This window comes from Lissotriton helveticus, chromosome 9, assembly GCF_964261635.1.
Source record: "Lissotriton helveticus chromosome 9, aLisHel1.1, whole genome shotgun sequence".
NCBI lineage: Eukaryota > Metazoa > Chordata > Amphibia > Caudata > Salamandridae > Lissotriton > Lissotriton helveticus.
The window spans coordinates 232,245,775-232,271,506 of record NC_136070.1 but is presented as its reverse complement, the minus strand read 5'-3'; the positions used below and the strand labels follow the sequence as shown (position 1 = coordinate 232,271,506).

Below are 25,732 nucleotides of genomic sequence, written 5' to 3'. Positions count from 1 at the left end.
CAGTTTCGAGTGAACTCCCATGGGTGGCACAATACATGCTGCAGCCTATGGGAGTACCGTGGTGTACCTATGCACTGGGTACCTTAGTACTACATACTAGGTACTTAGAAGGGTACACCAGCAGCCAATTGCAGATGAACCAAAGTACTTACCAGAACCAATTTAAGGGAGGGAGAACAGTTGCTGGGATCCTGATTAGCAGGAGCCCAGCAGACTAAGTCAAAAACATACTGACAACAGGCAAAAAGTGGGAGTAACCATGCTAGAAGGATCCTACCTTCCTACAATCATTGACACGGAAACAAATAAGCAACAGAAGGCAGCAGAGCAGCACCCAAAGAGAAATCGTAAATGACAGAGTTTAGAGAATGCATATTCGAAGTTTTTCCTAACTTCTTTTGGAGGAACAGGCAATTAATAGCTGAGAAAAGGATGTTCAACGTGACCATCATTATTATGATAATAAAACATTTACCCTTACAGAGGAGTTCAGAGTTGGTATTTTCTCAGTATTTACCCTGTAGCCTTACTGCGGATAGCCACGTCTGCAGAAGTGGGCTGCACATCTGGGTCTTTACATCTAGTGCACCGGATTGGTTAATGCTGAATCTTAACGCCACATGCGGGTAGGTTAATGTTGCACGGAATATTAACGCTAAAAGCAGGTTGGTTAATGTTGCATTGAATATTAACGCCACATGCAGGTTGTTAAATGTTGCACGTAATATTAACGCCAGCCACATCATTGTATATGCTACATGACAAGGTTCTGAACCCATGAACTTCATGTCTTTAGCCTAAACATAGAAAAGAAATTAAGTCAGCAGTTCTGGTTCCGAAATTCTCACCGATTCTGCCTACAGTCCAGTTTTAGCAGGAAACGCAGTTTGAAAACAAAAATTATTTACATAGCTAAAGAAGATCTAATGGGTAGTGTGGTACTTGAACGTAGAGCTTGTTGGCAGGATTGCTAGCTCTTCTGTATATAAACTAATCTAAATCTCATGCCTGTGTGTCTTAAGCTACTTTTTTAGAAACTATAATATCTATTCCAACAAGCAGTTGCTTCTCACATAGCCCCCTCTAATGATCACACCTATGTCACATGAGAACAGCAGGCAACCTATTTGTTTGATTTTCGACAAGCAATAGCTGATGTGTGTGCAACTGCACAGATACAGTGCCACTCAGTATGACACTACCGCAAAATGTGCCAAAAATGTAAGCAACTCTGTGAGACATTAGGAAAAAAGAAAGAAGGAAGACAAAAAACAAAGGAAAGGAAAAAGGAAGGAAAGGAAAAAGGGAAAGGAACAACAAAACAAAGCACTAAAGACAGAAAGAAGGCAGGAATGGAAAAAGACTTAAATAATGTCAAAGGAAGAAGGCAAGAAAGACAGCGTTGCAAACACAGATAAAGCTCACTGAGTAGATAAGGTTCAGAGTTCATGTGGGTTGACTAGAAATATCAGCAGTCAGAAAACAAGACCACTCCAAAGAAATTTCCAAAAGCATTAGCAGCAGATGGGATCTGATAATGCGGGGATGTTCCCTGCAGTCTTATCAAAAACGTCCTGCTTTCACATTAGCACTAAAAACAAAGAAAACCCTAAAGTAATTATAAACAAAAACAAAAACAAAAACACTGGCACTAAAGGAACTACCTTGTGTACAGATGTGCTCCTTGTGAAAGACCAAAATGCGGTCACTCGAACTGAAGTTGCCAAGTGGCTGAAGAAGGCTGACCCAGTTTCCCCATGCTTTAGTGGGAGGAAGCAAAATGTGAATGACAAAAGACCAATGGATGGAGAGAGGTGGCTGAAAGCCCTTTAAGTGTATTATACATATAATGTTGGTAAAATCAAAAGGTCTTGGCTAACGTAGAACTAAAAAGAGTGAAGGCAGTCTTAAAAAAACAAAAAAAAGAATGAGTAAGTCAACATAGTAACAGAAATCCTTAGTGCTAAGCTGTTTCCTGCGTAACACTTGGAAAGACCTTCTCCATAGCAGACAGTAACTGGGAACTTTCAATGGCACCAGAATACTGCGTTGAAATTGTCCTACCAATACTCCATCAGGCTGCTTTTACCTCCGAAATGTGGAATGCACATTTCATCAGGGGCCCCAGAGTACTGGCTGCAAAGTTGAATATATTTTCTTACTTTTTCATCAAGTTTCAAAGCAAAACACTACTGGGAATGAAGAATACCAAGGGCAAGAGTAGGCACAGCTGCAAAGACCAAATTATACTGAGCTAGAGATACTCTTGATGAAGGCAAAAACAAAAAAGCTGTATTGCAGAAATCCAGAGCATAATGTTAACACAATGTGAGAGGAGTATCCCGGGAGCTGTCCTGTAGATCACTATGTTAAGAGCAAGTCCCAGCAGCTCCTACAGAAGTTTAAAACCTCCAAGTGTATTATCAGGCAGTTTGTCTGCCTGAAGAGCAGCTATACCTCTATACTGAGCTCTTTCAAGAGTGTGGTCTCCTGTAACACTGTTTGCTATTGAAATGGCAATTATATTTTTTTAAAACCAAAGTGTGTGGTGGTGGAGGGGCTAACAAACTAGGTAAGAGGATTGGTTGGCATAGTAGTGATCATCACGGTAATCCTATGTGAGAGGAGAGAAGGGCTCCAACAATCAAATATTTGTGAAGGAAATGTGCAGACTACATATGAAAGTGGTAATCGGTGCTTGGAACTGCGTGGTTCATAAGAACAAGTTACTTACCTTTGGTGCCATTCATACTGGTAGATACTCTAATCACAGATTTTTCACCTTTACAATAAACCACAGGTGCCAGACTAGATCGAGAGCTTTTCAGGGCAGGAGGAGAGGTGGCCGACAGGGCGGGAGGAGAGGTGGCCGACAGGGCGGGAGGAGAGGTGGCCGACAGGGCGGGAGGAGAGGTGGCCGACTGGGCGGGAGGAGAGGTGGCCGACTGGGCGGGAGGAGAAGAGGCCGAGAGGGCGGGCAGAGAGGAGGTCGAGAGGGCGGGCAGAGATGAGGCCAAAAGGGTGGGCAGAGAGGAGGCCAAGAGGGCGGGTAAATAGGTGGCCAAGATAGCAGGTACATAAGTGGCCAGAACGGAGAGGTGGCCAAGATGGAGAGGTGGCCAAGACGGGGGATGGAGAGGTGGCCAAGACGGGGGATGGAGAGGTGGCCAAGACGGGGAAAGTAGAGGTGGCCAAGACGGGAGACTGAGAGGTGGCCAAGACGGGGGACGGAGAGGTGGCAAAGACGGGGGACGGAGAGGTTGCCAAAAAGGGGGATGGAGAGGTTGCCAAAAAGGGGGACGGAGAGGTGGGCAAGACGGGGGACGGAGAGGTGGGCAAGACGGGGGACAGAGAGGTGGGCAAGACGGGGGACAGAGAGGTGGGCAAGACGGGGGACAGAGAGGTGGGCAAGACGGGGGACAGAGAGGTGGGCAAGACGGGGGACAGAGAGGTGGGCAAGACGGGGGACAGAGAGGTGGGCAAGACGGGGGACAGAGAGGTGGGCAAGACGGGGGACAGAGAGGTGGGCAAGACGGGGGACAGAGGTGGGCAAGACGGGGGACAGAGGTGGGCAAGACGGGGGACAGAGAGGTGGGCAAGACGGGGGACAGAGAGGTGGGCAAGACGGGGGACAGAGAGGTGGCCAAGACTGGGGGCAGAGAAGTGGCCAAGACTGGGGGCAGAGAAGTGGCCAAGACTGGGGGCAGAGAAGTGGCCAAGATGGGGGAAGGAGAGACCGCGATGAAATATGTGGCGTTGTAACATCACATATTCGTGGCCAAGAAGGGGGAAGGAGAGGTGGCCAAGAAGGGGGAAGGAGAGGTGACCAAGATGGGGAACGGAGAGGTGGCCAAGACGGGGGAGGTGGTCAAGTCGGGGGACAGAGAGGTGGCCAAGTTGGGGGACAGAGAGGTGGCCGAAACGGGAGACGGAGAGGTGGCCGAAACGGGAGACGGAGAGGTGGCCGAAACGGGAGACGGAGAGGTGGCCGAAACGGGAGACGGAGAGGTGGCCGAAACGGGAGACGGAGAGGTGGCCGAAACGGGAGACGGAGAGGTGGCGGAAACGGGAGACGGAGAGGTGGCCGAAACGGGAGACGGAGAGGTGGCCGAAACGGGAGACGGAGAGGTGGCCGAAACGTGAGACGGAGAGGTGGCCGAAACGTGAGACGGAGAGGTGGCCGAAACGTGAGACGGAGAGGTGGCCGAAACGTGAGACGGAGAGGTGGCCAAAACGGGGGACGGAGAGGTGGCCAAAACGGGGGACGGAGAGGTGGCCAAAACGGGGGACGGAGAGGTGGCTAAGAAGGGGGACGGAGAGGTGGCCAAGGCATGGAAATAAAATAACTCACATCAGCACACATGGGGGCAGGTATTACTTTCTGGGATGGAACAAAGTTGACTGGGAACAACACGATGGTCACTGCTGTGAATAGCTTACGGTTCATGTTTGGCACTTTCGATTATTCTAAAAGTGAGGAATCTGTGATTAGAAGTACCCGCCAGAAAATCCATTCTACTGGGAGGAGCTATTTGGCCTCTGGAGTTGTGTTTCATGTGGGGAGGTGATTGGGGGAGACAGGCCCTGGTGGTGCCATATTTATTCATAAAGGTCCCTGTTAATGGACAGCTGGAAATTCCCTCTTCATATGCCCAGCCGCAGATGGCTAGATGCTCCTGGATCACTCATCACCCAGGTAAGTTCATCATTAGATGATACTTCTTTGATGTGTTTTTAAACCCTATCTACCATTTTACTTGAGCGAACAAAATGGTTGCCCAGGCAGACAAAGTGTACAGTATGCGGCAAGACTTTCTTGCACAGAGTTTGATAACGTATACAGTGCAACTTAGCCCACTAAACACAAACCACAACCTTTCACATGCCTCCTGGTTTTGTCAGGGAACCGCTTCTGGAAAAGGTAATCAGATATGGAAGCCTGTCCGAAAGAGAATCTTTACATTAGAAAGGTGGGCAGTATCTTTTGATCTTGAAATGTGAACTAGGGTATTGTAGTCGGCTTGAGGTCCCTGTGCCTCTATCATGCCAGAGATGCCTTGCTGCACTATACACTTGGGGTAAGCTTTCAGAAATTGTCATGATAGTTTTCAAAGTATTCTACAACAGTGCATATAATCACTTAGCTTGTGAATTTGGCTTCGGTAGGCATACACCAAACTGAAGAGTTCACCAGAGCCAGATTCCAAAAGGAGTGCGGCTCACACAAGTGCCTTCTCACAGGTAGCAGGAAGAAAGCTTTGATTAATTATTATTCAGGTCACAGAGAGAAGAACAATGGTAAAATAATGCAGTGGGGCTGTTGTGCTGTTCTGGGGGCGGGGTCAATCTAGGAGGAGGGTGCCAGGAAGAAAAGAGCTGTCAAGTCTAAATAGATCGTGCATTACAACCTATCCAAGATTCAGTAATTAATTATACACGGTCAAATTCAAGCAGTAGCTGCAAAAATGTAAAATTTTGGGCACAGGTTGCCGACCGAGGGTTGAGGACAGTTACATTGCCCTGGGGAAAGGAAGGTCTTCTATAGTCTAAAAAAGTGAAGACCTTGCAAGAATAGCCCCAGGGTCTCCCACTAAAGTGAGTTAAACTTAAATAAATTGATTGAGGGTCTGCCTTAAATATTTCGTACACAAATGGTGCTTGGCACAGTTGTTAACCCTGAACAAATGACCAGTCACCCTGCCAACACAAATGGTCTCAGAATCAACCAAATATTCCTACAGCCCATATGAAGCTGCAGTGGGAAAGAGAGGGCCTTGAGAAGGCCTCTGCTTAGCGGCCATCTACAAGACTCTCCATGTAAACTGTATATTAGCTGTGTACTACTGTCACCTAGAACACAACAAAAAAAATAGAGCAATTTTGGAGCTCCTTCACTGTTTATCCAGACCCAATAGCAGAAAAAAGAATGCAAAGATGGCGACCAAATGTTGGAGCTTCTGGAGGAAGCGCATCAATGTCACAGAGGACACCAAATGGTAGTATGTTGACGCCCTGCTGTGCCACGGAAAAAAGGAAAAAGAAAAAAAAGGAGAAATCCTACAATTCCGGACCCAACCACTAGATGGCAGAATAATGCACAGCATAGTGAATCCAGAAAGATTCACGCTGCAAAACTCCCAGAGCTCGCTAACACTGGACTTGGTTACAGTCAGCCCAAAATACTTTTTAAGCGTGGGAAGTTAGTAATTGATTTTAACTTCCAGGCTGCCAATTTTGGAATTCTCCATCACCAGACTCACAAAGTATAAAAGGACCATCTTATGTCCTACAATTAATACAAATTTCCTGTAGACAATCACAGTACTTCAGCTTCATCTAACTTGATACTAAGAGGTAATCCTGATGTCATTAGCTGTGCTCCACATAAATAACATAACATGCAAAGGGGAAGCTCAGTGATTGCAGAATGTAAATACTTGAAGGCTCTCTATTACTGCATCCACCCAAAGGCATAAGGTCAGTATGAAAGCTGTGGGCTAATTCACCATTTTCCGGGAGGGCCAGACTTTTTACAGTTGATATACTAGTTGACGAAGATGCAGAAGAGATGGAGGAGCGGTTATCTTCCTGACTTGCTTCCAAAATTGGACTGTAGATGACAAAAAGAAAAACTTCAAATATTTCATAAGACAACACAATAACTCTTTTCCACAAACTTGTTACTAAAATGTGCCATAAAATGGATTTCAAACAAGAAATACATATTGCTGGGAATGCATTTTACTACAGTGCATGCTCAATGTCAGGGCTTCAACTATCAATGTAGACCAGTTGCAGCCCAGGCAGTGAATGCCAGAGTGTATGGCAGCATCTGGCATCAGGAATAGCATAAGCCACACAAGGACAGAGGAGGAAGCCACCAAGAGCTGCCAATGCATTAAAACCAATTTCTACCAGAATGTTTTTTTTAAAGAGAACATTGAAATGTTGAGACATTAATTGAAGACAAAGGATAGATAAAGACCCCAGTAAGGGATAGGATAGGTCCTCAACTCTAACACTAATATTTACCTTTTTCCCTCAATTTAGCTTACAAAATGTTGCCATCAAAGGGTGGAAAGTGCGCCTACCATTATACCCTTGTGCCCTGGGCTATATTTGTTAAAGGCCTACAAACGACAACCAGACTCACAAATGACAACCAGACTCAGTTGAGCGCCTTTAAGGATGAGAGACCCTTTAACAACTGATAGTCTTGAGCAATGACTTCTATTGGTACAATGTAACATTCTGCCCTTGTCAGATTGGATATTCCAACTGCCTTTGACATTCTGCAGAAAACTATACTGGCAATTATTTTTCAGCTCTTTTATTATTAGGCTGAGCACAACACGTCATCCTCTTTAAAGCAAAATAGCTTGCTGCTGCAGGCTTTTGTTTTTCTCCCAGTTCAGAGACTACCACTGCACATTGCACAAGTTACTACTTGTGTAACAATATATCTGTAAGAGACATTAGTTAGTGATAGATTCCTTACCTCAGAATATCCCCAGGCGTCAGACTGGATCTGGAAAGGTCAGCCTTCATCACTGGCATCGTAAGTGCCGAAATGACGTCACGGAGACTACTTAGGAGCCACCCATGAGCGCTGACGTCAGTTCTGTACACGACTTTCCTCTCCAGGAATGCAGAGCCATGCAAGATACTGACCATTGGTGCATAAAACTAGGGCCCTGAAAAGGATGACCGTAACCCTAGGAATCGGTTCGCAGAACGGGGAGGATGGGTGGGGCGGTAAGGAATCTATCACTAACTAATGTCTCTTACAGATATATCGTTACACAAGTAGTAACTTGTGCATCTTAAAGAGACACATTAGTGATAGATTCCTTACCTTAGAATAGATACCCCAGCAATAGCAACCCCCTCGAGGAGGGTCTGCGAACAGAATGACACCAGAAAGTCACGGAGAACATAACGGCCAAAGAAGCCATCCCTCCGGTCTTCACTGTCAAGGCAGTAATGCTTGGTAAACGTGTGCAGCGAGGCCCACCTAGCTGCCTGACAAATGTTCTGCAAGGGAATGCCGCGTCCCAAGGCAGTAGTGGCTGCTGTTGCCCTGGTGGAACGGGCACGCAGCCCCACAGGAGGCTCCTTCTTAGCCAACGAGTAACAGGCCTTAATGCAGAGAACGACCCACCGAGAGATGGTCCGTTTGTGCGCGGCCCGACCTTTTTTGGCGCCCAAGTAGCCAACAAAGAGCTGGTCATCCACCCAGTACTGATGTCTGCGGCACAGGTAGAAGGAGAGCGCACGTTTTGGGTCCAGACGGTGGAGCTTCTCTTCCTCTCTGGAAGGATGCGGAGGCGGAAAGAAGGTGGGCAAAGTGATGGTCTGCCTGATGTGGAAGGGCGTGACAACCTTTGTAAAAAAAGAAGGACGGGTCCTCAGAACCACCTTGTTCGGATGAACGGAAAGGAGGTAATGAAGAATGAGCCTGGAGCTCACTCACTCTTCTGGCAGAGGTGATAGCAACCAGGAAAGCAGTCTTTAAGGTGAGAAGACGCAAGGGACAGTTATGAAGGGGCTCGAAGGGAGCGCACATCAGAAACGTCAAGACTAGGTTTAAGTACCATTGAGGCATGATGAACGGCACGGGAGGGAACGTATGTGTAATGCCTTTCAGAAAACGGTTAACAACCGGGGACTTAAAAAGAGAACGCTGATCAGGAAGCCGTAGAAAGGCGGAAATGGACGAGAGATAGCCTTTGAAAGTGCCCAGAGCAGAGCCCTGCTGGGCAAAAGATAGAAGGAACAAAAGAACCTCAGAAAGAGGGACAGATAGGGGATCCACAGCTTTCGCTGTGCACCATGCCACAAACTTGTTCCACCTGCAGGCGTATACTGTTTTTGTGGAGGAACGCCTGGCTGCCAGAATGACATCACAGACTTTGGGAGGATGGTCGAAAGTGGTCAACTGTCGCCGCTCAATCTCCATGCATGGAGGTGGAGGCTAGACAGGTTCGGGTGGAGGACCTTCCCCTGCTGCTGTGACAGAAGATCCTCTCGAAGAGACAGTCGGATCGGGGGATCGATCGCCATGCTAAGTAGCTCGGGATACCAGTATCTCCGTGCCCACTCCGGAGCCACAAGGATGACTCGGGCCCAGTCGCGCCAAATCTTCTTCAGCATTCTGGACAGAAGTGGTATAGGCGGAAAGGCATACAGCAGACCGCAACTCCACTCGTGACGAAAAGCGTAGCCGAGCGAGTGCCGACCTGGAAATTCCAACGCGCAGAACTGATGACATTACGCGTTCTCTTCGGTGGCGAATAGATCTAACCAAGGCTCTCCCCACTGCTGAAAAAGACCTTGCGAAACATCCAAGTTCAGACGCCATTCGTGATCCATCAAGCACCGGCGGCTGAGTTCGTCCGCCCTGGCGTTCAGAGAACCTGCCAGATGTTGAACAACCAAGGTAATGCCTTGAAGGTCCAGCCATGTCCAGAGGCGCTTAGCCTCCTGCCATAGGGTCCAGGACCCTACCCCGCCCTGTTTGTTGCGCCAGTGGGGGGAGGTGGTGGCGACCCCACCCCGCCCTGTTTGTTGAGCCAGTGGGGGAGGTGGTGACGGATCATGCCACGCACTGGCGTGGGGTGCTCCACAAAGCTCGGATTAGGAAGGTTTGGAGGTAGAAGCAGCAGGGGTGGAGGTGGACTGACCTGTACGCTGATTACCAGACCCGCCCCTGCAGAAGCCGCGACTACGGCCGCGCTGAGGCTGGTTCTGCACAGGCTTGTTGAAGGAAAGTGCCTTGGTGCCTCTCCCCTGGCCACGAAAACCAGGAGTGGCCGGGTTATTTGCAGAAAGACCCAAGTACTTTGCCGTGGCCCGAGAGTCCTTAAAGCACTACAGTGCACTGTCAACCTTATTGCCAAACAGGCGGGTGCCATCAAAGGGCATGTCCATGAGCGAGCTCTGGACATCGGGCGAGAACCCAGTCGAACGCAACCCGGTGTGGTGTCGCAACGGCACAGTTGTAGAAATCGCCCTGCCCAAAGAGTCGGCGGTGTCCAAACCACACCGAATGGCGAACTTATCTGCATCCTTACCATCAGCAATCGCCTGAGAAAGGACAGCCTGGACCTCCTCAGGAAACTGAGGCAACACCTTAGCAACAGTATCCCATACTGCATGGGAGTAGCGGCCCAATAAGCAGGCGGTGTTCACCGACTGCAGCCCCAAGCTGGCCGAAGAGAACAACCGCTTACCAAACTGTTCCAGTTTCTTAGAGTACTTATCCGGCGGGCCGTGGGAAAAGCACTGTGCGACATTGAGGCCTGGATGACTAGGCTCTTAGGGGTGAGATTAGTGGTCAAAAAGGCGGGGTCGCCAGGCGCTGGCATCTGGCGACATTTTTATCCACAGGGGCCCTTGTGGCCGGCCGCGACCAAGTGCCAAAGAGGACTTCGGTAAGGGCGTCTTTGAAGGGAAGAAACGGCTCCGACGAAGTAGACGCAGTCTGGAGCACCTCAGTGAGGAGGTTAGTTTTGAGGGTCACTGTGGGGATGTCGAGGTTAAGGGCCTCCGCAGCCCGACGGAGCACCATCGTGTAGGATGCCCCTTCCTCCATGGTAGGCAGGGGAGAGGCAAACCCTGGGTCAGAAGAGACATCGAGGTCGCCTGCATCCTCCAGGTCGTCGCAACCAATCCTGCTTGGAGCCACACTGCGGGCAAGAGGGTCCTCGGACCCCTCCCAGTCCGCCTCCGGTGGAGGAGGGGCCGGTCGCAGCAGCAGACCCGGAGCCGGAGAAGGGACAAACGGCGTCGGAAACGGCGCAGAGGGACCGGCGCCGCCTCCCAATACGGAACAAAATGGTCCTGGAACCGGGGTGGGATGAACGGCACCCACAGCGGCGCAGAGGGCAGCGCTGGGACTGGAGCCGGCAGCGCTAGAACTCGTGGGGCCGGAGCCAACGGCGTAGGATCCTGTGGCGCCGAAGCTGGATCTGTTGGCGGCGCTGACGGGCCAACAGAATCTGGACACAGACAGCGGGGCCCGAAGGCGCGCCGGCGGGAACCCATGGCCTAAAAAAGGCGGACCATGGCAGCAAGAAACTCTTGCACCTGTTCGGGAGTCGCCGACGGACCCGTGTAAGGCGGGTAGGCCGCGGGACACCCAGGCCCCAGAGGAGCCGCAGGGGCAGAACCCCTGTCCCCCTTGTCTGCATCTGAGGAGCGGCGGGGTGACAGCGGAGAGCGAACACGCTTCTTTGACTTCTTTTTATGGCGCCGCTTACCGTAATCAGAGGGCGAAGACTTGGAGCCCGAGGAGCAACGACTTCGGTCCCGCGAGCGGTTCCGGGAACGGCACCGAGACCCAGAGCGGCAGTGTGAATGCCGGACCTCCAGCAACTTCCAGCGCCGCTCCCTCAAGGCCTTCGGGGCCATGGCTCTACAGTCCCGGAAGGCCCTTGAGTAGTGATCAGTCTCCAGGCAGCAGAGGCAAACATGGTGGGGGTACGCCATCGACATATTATGGCGGCAGGCCCCGTAGGACTTCAATCCAGGCATCCATATGCGCACCAGGAGAAACAAGGGGTGAGACAAAAGTCTCAAAAAAGCAGTTAAAAAGTGACTGAGGTACGTGCTCTATCCGGATCTGCGCTTGCTGGCGCGGGAGAAGGAAGAACTGACGTCAGTGCGCATGGGTGGCGCCTAAGTAGTCTCCGTGACGTCATCTTGGTGCTTATGACACCAGTGACGGACGCGGAGCCGCAGGAGGCCACCTACTGACGCGCAGGGGTACTGCTAAGCAAAACCTTCCGGATCCGGACGCCTGGGGATATTCTAAGGTAAGGAATCTATTTTATTTATTTATTTATTTAGCGATTTGTATAGCGCCTGGTGACCCAAGGGCATCCCCGCGCTGTAAAAAGGCTGATATCCATTGAGGGAAGGGAAGGGAGGAGGGACATTTATTTCGGGAATAGGTGCGTTTTCAGTTTTTTGCGAAAAACCAGGTAACTGGATTCCAGTCTGAGGGTGCGTGGGAGGGAGTTCCATCCCATGGCCGCTTGAACCGAGAATCTATCACTAACGTGTCTCTTTCAGATATAGACATATGAATACAATTCCCATTTTCTTTGTAAATTAGTTTTAGCCCTTCATTTTGTGTGAAGTCAAATGGTATGAGAGACATGACAGACTGGTGATTAGGCCATATACCTCCGAAGTTTACTTCTGCCAAATTAATATGGCAAAGCTAAAAGTTGGTACTGTTATTTAGTACTTTGGGCATGTGTTGGCTTTATGAAGTAACTCCTGCATTGTGAAGATGTCCTGCCATTGCTCACGGCACCCCCACAACAGGAAACTCCATTCAATTGTGTATCTGATGCTGCTAATGCGGTATTCAGTTTGGGCCAATAAACAGGAGAGCATTTAGGGTACACAGGAGGTTGCGGTTTAGATATGCCGGAGAAAGATAGCATAGGACGCCCAGGGCACCCTTTTTTAGCACAAGTGAAGTTAGATAAGTCCTGGATAAGCCTGTTTTGACACAGTAGTAGACTAATTTTGATCTCTCAATAATTGACCTAACCGGGATACCCATGACAGATTTATGGAAACACAGATAATAACCCAAAAACAGGAGATAGAACCGCCCGCCTCTAAGGCGACAGTGTGAAGGCTGGCATAAGGGGGCAACTACACGGAATAGAGTACACCTTCTGGAAGGGTCACAGATCGGAGGAAGGAACTGGAGAGGATGACACCCTGCTAAGTGAAAGTTCATGAAAGGAATCCAAGCAATACCTGAAGTGAGCGGAGTGTCGATAAGGACTCAGATACGAACTAAACTTTGGCTACCAAAGACGCTCTCTGTGAGTATGCTACCAGACCTAGCGGCTGAGTCTCTAGACACCATGACCCAGGGCCCGGTGTCTAGAGACTCAGCCGCTTTAGGCAAATATTCAATCCATGGTTGTGTGTGACTAAGGGAGGAACGGATGACTGCAAGAGTCCTGGATGACGGGGAAACCCACTCACGTAGGCATTATCTCCGACCCCAGGCATCTTGGTGTGATTTACAATGTAGACATTCACCTACTGAGAAAGCTTGTTTAGGAAAGTCTTTTGACCGGTATTATGCTAGAGATCCCTTCACATTTCCCCACTCACTTACGAAGTTTAACCCCGACTCAAGGCTAACCTACTGACAGCTTATTATTGCTCATTTGTCCTGATTATTGGCTCCTTAGTAGACTTCCCTCAACTGAGAAAGCAAGAGCCTCAGACGGTTTACCAATGGATCTTTAAATGCAATCCTTTTTGTTATGATGGCCTATAAAAATTGTCTTAAATCAGTTAATATTCTCCAATTTCGCTAACCTTGTGCATCCATTTAATCTAAATAGCATATGTAGAGAAATGCTTATTTTTGCATGATCGCCCCCATTTTTTAAACTGATGCTGCTGGCTTTTTGACTGTGCACTGGGCCTCTGCTAACCAGGCCCCAGTACATGTACTCAGACCACTAAAACATGTTGAAACTAGCTATACTCCGAATTTTGAATATTTAACGTATCTGGAACTCTCATATGGTACAATGTGTACCCATGGCCTGTAAGTTAAAAATCACTAGTGTACTGCAGCACACATTGTGCCACTACTAAAGTGATGGTGCAAAACAGGGTAGCAGGTTTTTACTATAGCCTGTCTGTAAAGTTTTAAATCTGCAATTTTGACAGACAAAGCCCGCTTTGGGGGCAACTAAATGCTGATTATATATATATATATATATATATATATATATATATATATATTACCTACTGGCGGTCGCCAGTAGGTATATATAGTTAGGATTTTTTTGAATAGGGATTTCTGAAAATTCTATGTTGAATAACTTTGGCGTTGATGGACGGAATTGGCTGAAATTTTCAGGAAAATGGAACATTTTGTTTCTGAGCGTCCCCTGAAAGTTTGGGGGGGGTTTCGTCAAGCGGGGGCCGAGAAAAAAGGGGGGTCCCAAAACGTGTTTTTAACATTGAGTTTTCCATAGGGCGGTTGGACTCACTTTTAGCTCGAACGGCTGAATGGATTTCTATGAAACTTGGCAAAATTGTAGAGACTGTTTGCCCGATGTGCCTTTGCTAGGTCTCAAGATATGTGCTCCAGCGGATTTTGAGAAATTAACGTTCCAAAAAATATATATATCTGTGACAGCGTCCCGGTTAGCGCCCCGGTTCGCGTACCAGACGTGTAACGGAACTTCGCGAGGAGAAGCGGATTGGCTCTCCGGTGACTGTCAACATTCTAAACAGTCCGGAGCGGCCGCCATCTTGTCTCTCGGTAGGATCGAGAGACAAGAGGTGGAAATAAACGAAGGGGGAAATGAATGAAAGGGGGCAAGGTAGACCCCCCCTGACCCCCTAGGATTGATGTGGGGGCTATTAAAGGGCCCCGCGGGGCAAAAAAAAATAATAATTTTTTCTTCGATTTTTCGCCGTGGAAGCGCTGCCCGGTACGCGAACCGGGTAGCTCACTGGTAGCGTAACGGGAGTCCGCCATCTTGTGTTTCGGACGAATTTAGTCACAAGATGGAGGATAAACAATGTTGGGAATGGGTATAAGGGGGCACGGGAGACTTATCCTGACCCCTAGGTTTTCTGAGGGTGGCTGAGGAGGCCCATATATGTAAAAAAAACAAAAACTTTTTTTTTCAAATTTTCGCACGGTTAGCGCCCGGTCCGCGCACCGGGTAGCGTTCCGGAAAGCGTAACAAGGGGAAAACCAAGGGAAATAGTAAAATTATATTTTAGAGTGCTTTGAGGTAGGGTAGCTCTGAATAGAGCTGTTGTGTTGTGTGGGTGATGTAAGTACCAACATGTAGGTACCAATGAAGAGTCTAAAATTCAATGTACACCGTCTCCTCTGTAGATATTTTGTATGTTCTAATATGGGTTATTTAAATGTAAATGTGTGGAAAAGTACTTCATGCTTTAAAGCAATTGTATTTTTGAACTGATTGTTCTTTCCTCTTAGTCCTCCTCTTTGGTTTTTTTCCCACACTCTTCTTCAGCATGATAGTTGATAAATTCGTTCCCTCAAAAAATTTATATACATAAAAAAATTATATTAAATACATATAAAATATATTTTTCCTTTAAAAGAAGAATACATTTTACAGCTTTTGATATTTGCTATTAAAAAACCATTGAAATTCACAGAAAAAACCATAGGTTATAGACCATATATAGTTAGGAATTAGCATTTACAAAACCTTATTTTACTCACACAAAACCATTGAAATTCGCATATATAGTTAGTTGCACTAACTATATATCGCGCACCCGCAATCCACTGCTGATCATGTCACATATTACATCATTCATGACATGGTCAGTGACATCACTGATGACATCACTGATGACATCTTAAATGACATCACTGATGACATCACTGATGACAACATCCAGTGACTGTATGTTTCTGTAAAGTTAAAATGTGTCTTACATATTGAAGAATGAATGGATGTATAAGTGTCTGGATGAAGGATTTAGTAGGTGCATGACTGACTGTATGAGTGAGTGATTAAATGTGTCTCACTGAGTGCATGGGTTAGTGACTAAACTGTCTTAATTTGTGCATCATTATGTCTGTTGTTCTGTAAACTGCTGCATGTGTTGATCAGTAGCTATATGAGTAACTATATGGGTTATTGATTGGTTGCCCAAGTATTTTTATGGGAGACTGAGTGAGTGTGTGGGTGGCTGGGAGGTGTATGACTCTGTGCATAGATGTGTGAGCAGTTGATTCACTAGATGTATGGGTTCAAAAGTGCATGTGGAAACAGCTGTATGGGCGGTTGACTGTGTGCATGAGTGTATTGGTGAGTGAATGGATATCTCAGTGCTACATGTCAAAGTAAGTACATATGTAAAACACAGTACATGTGAGAGTTGACATATATAAATAACTGTGCATAAGAGCCAGTGAATGTGTGAGTGGCTGTATGGATCATTGTGTACTTGTATCAGGGATTGTATAAGAGAGTAAATATGTGTTAGTATATGTTTGAATAAGTAAAGTGTGTATAACTGTATAGTTGAGGAAATGGAGGTGTGATTGATTCTTTGCATGACTGACTAGGTGTGTGAGTAACTCCATGGATGAGTGACAGTCTGTGAGTGTCTGTTTACACTGAGTGTATCTAAGGTTATATTAGAGTCTGAAGAGGTTCATCGTATTATCACATGAATGATGTCAACAGTGATGTCATCAGTGATGTCATTTGAGATGTCATCAGTGATGTCATTTGAGATGTCATCATTCAGTGATGTCATTTGAGATGTCATCAGTGATGTCATCAGTGATGTCATCAGTGATGTCATCAGTGATGTCACTGACCATGTCATGAATGATGTAATATGTGACATGATCAGCAGTGGATTGCGGGTGCGCGATATATAGTTAGTGCAACTAACTATATATGCGAATTACAATGGTTTTGTGTGAGTAAAATAAGGTTTTGTAAATGCTAATTCCTAACTATATATGGTCTATAACCTATGGTTTTTTCAGTGAATATATATATATATATATATATATATATATATATATATATATATATTCACAGAAAAAAACATAGGTTTCGGGCGTGTTATAGTTAGTTGGACATTTCACTCTTACAAAACCATTGAAACTAACTATAACTCGCGCGCCCGCAATGCCCTGCTGATGAAGTCACATATTACATCACTCATGACATGGTCAGTGACATCACTCATGACATCTCAAAGGACATCACTGATGACATCACCCAGTAAACGTGTGTTTTTCTGAAAAATAAATATGTTTTATATATGTATATCTCAAGGTCGATGGAAGAATAAATGGGTATATAAGTGTCTAAATTGATGATTTTTTTTTGTAAAATTGATTGTATAACGGACTGATTAAGTGTATCTTAGTTAATACATGGGTTAGTGAGTAATGTTTAAATATGTAAATATCTGTATCAGTCTCTCACTTTGTGTATAAGTGACTGCATGGGTTGGTGAGTAGCTATATGAGTATCTATGGGAGTTATTACTTGGTTTTTCGAGTATCAGTATGAGTGTATCTATGGCTCAGTGGGGGGTATTACTTAGTGCATAGATGCATGAATGAGTGACTCACTGTATGTGTTGAGGACAGTATGTGTGCAGGACTGTATGGGTGGATGAGCGTGTGTATGGGTGTGTTAGTGAGTGAATGACTGTCTCAATAGTGTCTTTATAAGTACCTACATATATTTTAAACTAGTATATGTGAGTATTGGTGTATATAAGTGAGTATATGTGAGAGTGAGAGATTGGAAGAGTTCCTGTATGAAAAGGTATGTGTTTCTATAATTGATTGTTTAAAAGAGTAAGTATGTGTAAGTTTCTGTAGAAGTATGGTAGTGTGTGTATAACTGTATATGCAAGTAAATGGATATTTGATTCTTTGTTAGCATGAGTGACTATGTGTGTGAGCAACTATGAATGAGTGGCCGTGTGTAACAGGATGTATAGGCGTATGAGTACATATAATAAGTGAGTACATGTATGAGTGACTATATAGGACTGTTGGTGAATGAGAGGATGTATATGTAGATCTTGGAATTACTGAATAGTTTGTTGTAACTGGTATTGGTATGTTCATTTTTTTGAAAATTTTAGTTTCTATCTTTGAATGTGTGTATCAAAGGTTATATTAGGGTGAGAGGAGGTCTGTCACTATCACAAGAATGATGTCATCAGTGATGTCATCAGTGATGTCACTGACCATGTCATGAGTAATATGTGACGTCATCAGCAGTGCATTGCGGGTGCGCGAGTTATTGTAAGCTGTATTAACTATAACAGGGGAATTTCAATAGTTTTGTACGAGTGAAATGTCCAGCTAACTATATTGCCCCTGAAACCTGTTTTTTACAGTGAATGTCTAAGGTTTTTTGAAAGCTAATTCCTAACTATAACGTGCCTGAAACCTACGGTTTTTTCAGTGAATTTCAAAGGTTTTTTTAAATGCTAATTTCTAACTTTAACTTAAATGAAACCTATGGTTTTTTAAGTGAATTTCAAAGCTTTTTTAAATGCTAGTTTCTAACTATGTCTACAGAGGTAGGACATGTGAAGAAAGAAGAAAAAACACACAGAAAGAATAAACAAGAAATGCAGAAAGAAGCAACAGAAGTCCTCAAAGACGAAGAAAAGTGAAGGAAAAAGGAAGACGTGCAGAAAGAACAAACAGAGGGGTAGAAAGAGGCCTTGTTTCAAAATCATCCTGCATCCTCAACTTTTTCAGATGGGTAAAGGTGGTAACTGACTGACTAACCAGTCCTAGAGCCAGTCCTATGCTAAAAGACACTTAGAATACAGTTAAAACACCTACATACACTAGGGAACACTATGCGTTGGGGTACCCCTGTTATTAGCATGACCTCCACTGTAAGCCCCTAGTATATAATAGAGCATGGGGGATTAAAACTACCTTTTAAAACGCGCCACAGGGCACGATTGCACACTGGTTAAGGGGGGGGGGGGGCTGAGCTGACGTGTGCAAACGCCCTGTGGCCGTTTTAATTTGGGGGATAAAGTCCCCTTGAATCCTGAGTGTCCCTTGGGTACAACTAGCCCGTCAGGTATCTCTAGTTAGCACCACAGAGCTGCGTTGCAGAGTCAATGGGCACAGCCTGGACCACCTCTCTGCAACGCAGCGCATTGGCGCTTACTGGAAGCACCTGGTGGACTAGTTGGCCCCCATGGGCCCTCAGGATTGAAGGGGAATTATTTCTCCCAACTTAAAACGCACCACAGGGCGTGTTTGCACACGTCACCTCAGACCCCGTCCCCTCCCTTCATCACTGTGTAAACGCGCCCTATGGCCGTTCTAAGTTCAGAAATTAAGTTCCCTTGAATCCTAAGGATCTCTAGGGTCGAACTAGCCCACTAGGTACCTCCAGTAGGCGCCACAGAGCTGCGTTCCAGAAAGGTGTCAAAAGGGGCGTGGCCTCTGAAAACATCTGCAACACAGCTCGCTGGCGCAAACTGGAGATACCTGTTGGGCTAGTTGGCCCTCAGGGACCCTCAGTATTGAAAGAGAGTTAATCCCCAACTTAAAACGCGCCACGGGGCGCATTTGCACAGTGGTGGAGCAAGGGGGCGTGGCCTGAGGTGACATGTCTGCAAACACGCCCTGTGGCGCGGTTTAAGTTAGAGAATTAATTCCTCCTCAATCGTGAGGGTCCCTGGGGGCCAACTAGCCCACCAGGTACCTCCAGTATGCGCCAGAGAGCTGCGTTGCAGAGATGTGTTCAGATGCCACGCCCCTTTTTTCAACACTCTGCAACACAGCTCCGTCGCGCTTACTGGAGATACCTGGTGGGCTCGGTTCAAGATGAATTAATTCCCCAAGTTAAACCGCGCCACAGGGTGTGTTTGCACACATGTCGACTCAGGCCCGACCCCCTCTCTTCACCACTGTGCAAACGCACCCTGTGGCGCGTTTCAGGTTGGGGATTAACTCCCCTTGAATACTGAGGGTCCCTGGGGTGCAACTAGCCCACCAGCTACTTCCATTAAGCGCCACAGAGCGGCGTTGCAGAGAGGTGTAAAAAGGGGCATGGCCTCAGAACACCTCTCTGCAAGGCAGCCCCCAGGCACATACTGGAGGTTCCTGGTGGGCTATTTGGGCCCCCCAAGGACCCCCCGTATTCAAGGGAAATTCTTTCCCCAACTGCAAACGCGACAGGGTTTTTCTATTTTTTTTTTTTTTTAAGAAGGGAGGTTATGAGGCCCCCCTTCTTTTGAAATTTTACTGGCCCTGGGGACCCCATCCCCCAGGGCTTTACCCCTATTTTTTTTTTAGGAAACAAATTTAGAAGGGGGCCGCGTGGCCCCCTTCCCAAGGCCATAAATTGGCCCTGGGGACCCCATCCCCGGGGGCATGGCCATTTTCTCTTTTTTTATTTAAATTAAGGGAGGGCTGCGTGGCCCTCCTCCTGAGGCCATTTATGGCCCCAGGGACCCCATTCCCCGGGGCCGGCCTTTCCTTTTTTTTTATTTATTTTTTTAAATGGTGGAGGGGGCCACGTGGCCCCCCTCCCGGGCCACTTATGGCACTGGGGACCCCATCTCCCGGGGCCTGGCCTCTCGTTGGGGGACGGTGGGGGGGTCCCCAATACCCCCACGGTCCCGCCGGCTCCCCATGTCCTTCAGGAGCCGGAATTGCTTTTCCACATGGGGAGCTGCTAAGATGCTAAGACGTGTGGAAAAGCAATTTGGTTTGAATTTTGAGAGAAAGAGGAGGTTTCCCAAGTTTGCTATGGCAGGGCGGAAGCCGCGAGGCTCCCGACCTGCCATATCAAACTACAGTGTATCGGGGGTGGGCACCCCGGGCCACTGCAGGAGCCGGCCCTGGGGGGTGGCGGTCCCCAGGGCCATCAATGGCTCGAGGAGGGGGGCCCCCTCCTCACATTTTCAAAGCCGTGGGGTCCCTGGGGCTGGGGGGTCCGTCACGGACCCCATAATCTAAATATTTAAAGCCCCGGGGAGGTGGCGGACCCCAGGGCGTGTGGGGGGGGGGGGCTTGAGCCCCCCAACACAGGGTATTTTTTTATGGGGATCCCCGGGGCTGCGGGTGGGCAGTGTGCCCCCCGCAATCTCAATTAAGTCATGCCCGGGGGTGGGAGTCCAAGGGGGCCTTAGAGGCCCCCCCAACATTATAATATTAAGCCCCAGGGGGTGACGGTCCCCGGGGGTTCAGTGTGCCCCCCGCAATCTCAATTAAGTCGAGCCCCAGGGGTGGCGGTCCCCGGGGCAGTTTAGGGGGGGATTAGGCCCCCCCAACTTTATTTTAAACATGCCCTAGGGACTTGGCCGCCCCGCTCCATTTAAAAAACCTTAGAAATTCACAGAAAAAACATAGGTTTTAGGGGTGTTATAGTTAGCTGGACATTTCACTCGTACAAAACCATTGAAATTCTTCCGTTATAGTTAGTTGTAATAACTATAACTCGCACGCCGACTGCTGATTGTGTCACATATTACATCATTCAGTGCATGGTCTGTGACAACACTGATGACATCTCAAATGGGAGATGTCATCAGTGCCCCTTTTACACCTCTCTGCTACGCAACTCTGTGGCACTTACTGGAGTTACCTGGTGGGCTAGTTGGCCCCCACAGACCATCAGGATTCAAGGGGACTTAATCCCCCAACTTAAAATGAACCACAGGGCGCGTTTTCACCCTTGTCACATTAGGCCACACCGCCTCCCTGCACCACTGTGCAAACGCACCCGTGGCATGTTTTAAGTTTGGGAATTAATTCCCCTTCAATCCTGAGGGTCCCTGGGGCCCACCAGCTACCTCCAGTAAGCGCCACAGAGCTGTGTTGCAGAGGTGTAAAAAGGGGCGGGCCATCGGCCCACTCCTGAGGCCAATTTCGGCCCCCGGGGCGTGGCCATAAATTTTTTATATTAAAAAAATGTAGGAGGGGGGCTCCGTGGTCCCCCTACTGAAGCCTCTATTAGTCCCGGGGACCCCATCCATGGGGGCTGTGCCTCTTTTTGTTTTGTTATTGACGCCCTCCTGGGCCACTTCTGGCCCCGGGAACCCCATCCCCAGGGTCGGCCCTTTCCGTTGGAGACCGTGGTTGGAGCCCCAATGCCCCCACGGTCCAGCCAGCTCCCCGCCTCCTGCAGGAGCCGGCAATGCTTTTACACAAGGGGAGCTGCTAACATGCAGCTCCCCTTGTGGAAAAGCAATCTGGTTTGGATTTTGTAAGCAAGAGCAGGAAACTGTCCTCGCATACAAAATCCAAACCAGTGTTTGCTATGACAGGACGGGAGCCGCATGGCTCCTGCCCTGCCATAGCAAACAGCCGTGTCCCGGGGGTGGGCACCCTGGGACACTGCAGGAGCCATCCCTGGGGAGTGGCGGTCCCCAGGGCCATCAAGGGCCGCCCTCCCCTCATTTAGAAAGCCCCGGGAGGTGGTGGTTCCTAGGGCTTGGGGGTCCCCTGGGCAGCGTGGGGAGGATTGGGGGGCTCCCCCACGCATTTTTTTCAGTGCCCCCGGAACCTGACCCACCCGGGGGCTTAAATACAATGATGCGCAGGAGCCCTGCTTAGTTTTTTTTAAAAAATTCTCACCCGGATTCGTGACCCCAGGCAGAATCCGGCCCAATTTCTTTTTGTAATGCTTTTTTGGGCCCTGGGGGTCCTTGTGGGACCCCCTGAGCAGGCCTAGGGGGTCAGGGTGTTTCATTCCTGCCCCCTTTTCTTGTTTTTTCACTGTGTTTCACTGTTTTCTTGTGACTCAATTCTACCGAGTCACAAGATGGCTGCCAACACTTCCTGGTTTGGAATGTTGGCAGCCAATCACAGTGAAGCTCGTGCTTGGGCGGGTTTGCGAATTCACCGCTGCCCTAGATACCGAAACTTTCTAATTTCTCAGGAACTACTGAGCGAATTTACAACATTTAACAATAAGGTTTATTTCTGAACCTAGGGCTACCTTTTTGCCAAATTTGGTATACTTCCGTTTAGCAGTTCGGGCTGTAGACGTATCTAAAGTTTCCTATGGAAAATTACATGGGGAAAAGACGTTTTGGGACCCTCCTGTTTTCTCAGCCCCCGCTTGTCGCATCACCCCGAAACTTTCGAGACAGGAGCTGTCCGGTGCAGGCCACTAGTTTTGAAAATTTCGAAAAGATTTGTCAACTGGCGCCAAAGATATTAAGAAAACAAAAAAACGTTATTCCTATGGAAACTAGGTCCTAACTAGAACTACCTACTGGCAACCACCAGTAGGTATCATATATATATATATATATATATATATATATATATATATATATATATATATATATATATATATATATATATATATATATATATATATATATATATATATATATATATATATATATATATATATATATATATATATATATATATATATATATATATATATATATATATATATATATATATATATATATATATATATATATATATATATATATATATATATATATATATATATATATATATATATATATATATATATATATATATATATATATATATATATATATATATATATATATATATATATATATATATATATATATATATATATATATATATATATATATATATATATATATATATATATATATATATATATATATATATATATATATATATTCACTGAAAAAACCATAGGTTATAGACCATATATAGTTAGGAATTAGCATTTAAAAAACCTTATTTTACTCACACAAAACCATTGAAATTCCATATATAGTTAGTTGCACTAACTATATATTGCGCACCCGCAATCCACTGCTGATGATGTCACATATTACATCATTCATGACATGGTCAGTGACATCACTGATGACATCACTGATGACATCTCAAATGACATCACTGATGACATCACTGATGACAACATCCAGTGACTATGTTTCTGTAAAGTTAAAATATGTCTTACATATTGAAGAATGAGTGGATGTATAAGTGTCTGGACGAAGGATTTAGTAGGTGCATGACTGAATGTATGAGTGAGTGATTAAATGTGTCTCACTGAGTGCATGGGTTAGTGACTAAACTGTCTTAATTTGTGCATCATTATGTCTGTTGTTCTGTAAACTGCTGCATGTGTTGATCAGTAGCTATATGAGTAACTATATGGGTTATTGATTGATTGCCCAAGTATTTGCATGGGAGACTGAGTGTGTGTGTGGCTGGCTGGGAGGTGTGTGACTCTGTACAGATCAATGTGTACTTGTATCAATGATTGTATAAGAGAGTAAGTATGTGTTAGTATATGGTTGAAAACGTAAGGTGCTCTATGTTTAACTGTATAGAGTAGAAAATGGAAGTGTGATTGATTCTTTACAGGACTGACTAGGTGTGTGAGTAACTCCATGGATGAGTGGCAGAGTGTGAGTGTCTGTATAGGTGTATGAGTGCATATGATAGTGTTCTAAACATGAGTGATTCTATGTATGAATGATTGTATGGGTGAATGAGTGAATGTGTGTGTAGACGTAGGAATCAGTGAGTACGTATGTAGTAACTAGTATTGGTGTGTCAATGGTTTCAAAAATTATACTCTGTTTTTAACACTGGGTGAAACAGAGGTTATATTAAAATGTGAGGAGATGCATTGTATTGTCACATGAATGATATCATCAGTGATGTGGTCATTGATGTCAAATGAGATGTCATCAGTGATGTCATCAGTGATGTCATTTGAGATGTCATCAGTGATGTCATCAGTGATGTCACTGACCATGTCATGAATGATGTAATATGTGACATCATCAGCAGTGGATTGCGGGTGCGCAATATATAGTTAGTGCAACTAACTATATATGGAATTTCAATGGTTTTGTGAGAGTAAAATAAGGTTTTTTAAATGCTAATTCCTAACTATATATGGTCTATAACCTATGGTTTTTTCAGTGAATTTTCAAGGTTTTGTAAATGCTAATTCCTAACTATATATGGTCTATAACCTATGGTTTTTTCAGTGAATTTCAATGGTTTTTTAATAGCAAATATCATAAGCTGTCGAATGTCAAGTACGTGGTAAGTGAAAACATTTTCGTGTTTATGCACACTGATCTGCTTTGAATGGTGCCCCCCCCCTCATTTCTATTACGAGTACTCTCTCTTTGCAGATAGTGAAAGGTAGTTAATGCAGGCCTTTGCCCCCGTTGTAATCCGTCGTGCCTGCTTCTCTCTCCATTTGATTGATTGTTATCCAAGTATTTACTGTTTTAGAATTAGTTCTCTTTGGTTCATTCTCTATTTAGAAACAAACACAGAGTCGCAATACTCTGTTTAGTCTTTGCAGATAACGAAAAATCGTGTAAAAAAAAGAAAAGGAATCGAGTAAAATCAGTAGGCCACTAATGGGATCTCTTTTTGACCTCGCTAAAATAGAAACAAATACCAACCTTGGGACACGTTTCAACGGCATGGCAAGAATAAGAGCTCTTTTGTCTCAGAGAGAGGTGGCCTTGAGTTCGGCCCGTGAAACTTTCGTACTTCACATAGCGAACACCCGTACAGAGGTGCACACCCTTTTCAATTAAGATTTGCCTTTCAATTTCAGCAACATGTTTCCGACTATCTTTAACGCATCCTCCACAAAGTCCCTGGCGCACTTTTTTAAAGTTGTTACCAGTGGTCTCGTGACTTCATTTGAGAAAATCTTTGGAGTCATCCCTGCTTCCTTTCATTCCATTTTCTCCACTCTGGTTCGTGGATTGGCATTTTTACTTGCATTACCAGCGGACGCTCTTGTGCTTTTTTACATTTTTAAATATGGATGTCCCTCCTATGCAACCTCACGCCCTGCAGCTGCTGACACTGTTCCGCAATCGCATGCTAGAATATTATGGCACAATGCCGTTGGCGATATTAAGCACGGCATATGGATTATCTTTTCGATTCTCCTACTTCACCTGTGTCCAGCCTGTATTTTCACTGCCTGACCTGTGATTTCGATTGGGCCATTGATTTGTGTCTCTGCGGACCGGTTTCTCAGCTGATGACTCCTATCATTACTCACGAGTTGGTTTGTCCTGGCGAAAGGATTATGGCTGTGGCATTGATGCATGGACTACTTGGTCCCTGGAATTTACTGGCGGCAGCACAGTCTTTCTTGGAACAGAGCTTTCTTGAAAACCCACCGAGCTGTCCTCTGATGGTGATAGA

At 46.2% G+C, this 25,732-nt stretch overlaps 1 protein-coding gene across 2 annotated transcripts in view; it reads right to left on the bottom strand.

Moving 5' to 3' along the window:
• BUB1B (BUB1 mitotic checkpoint serine/threonine kinase B) overlaps positions 1 to 25,732 on the bottom strand; it is a 317,125-nt gene that overhangs the window by 56,730 nt on the left and 234,663 nt on the right. For both annotated transcript variants that reach the window (XM_078659779.1, XM_078659780.1), the window contains exon 20: positions 6,507 to 6,610. In XM_078659779.1, coding sequence (XP_078515905.1) covers positions 6,507 to 6,610 — 104 coding nt within the window. The remainder of the gene's footprint in view (positions 1 to 6,506; positions 6,611 to 25,732) is intronic.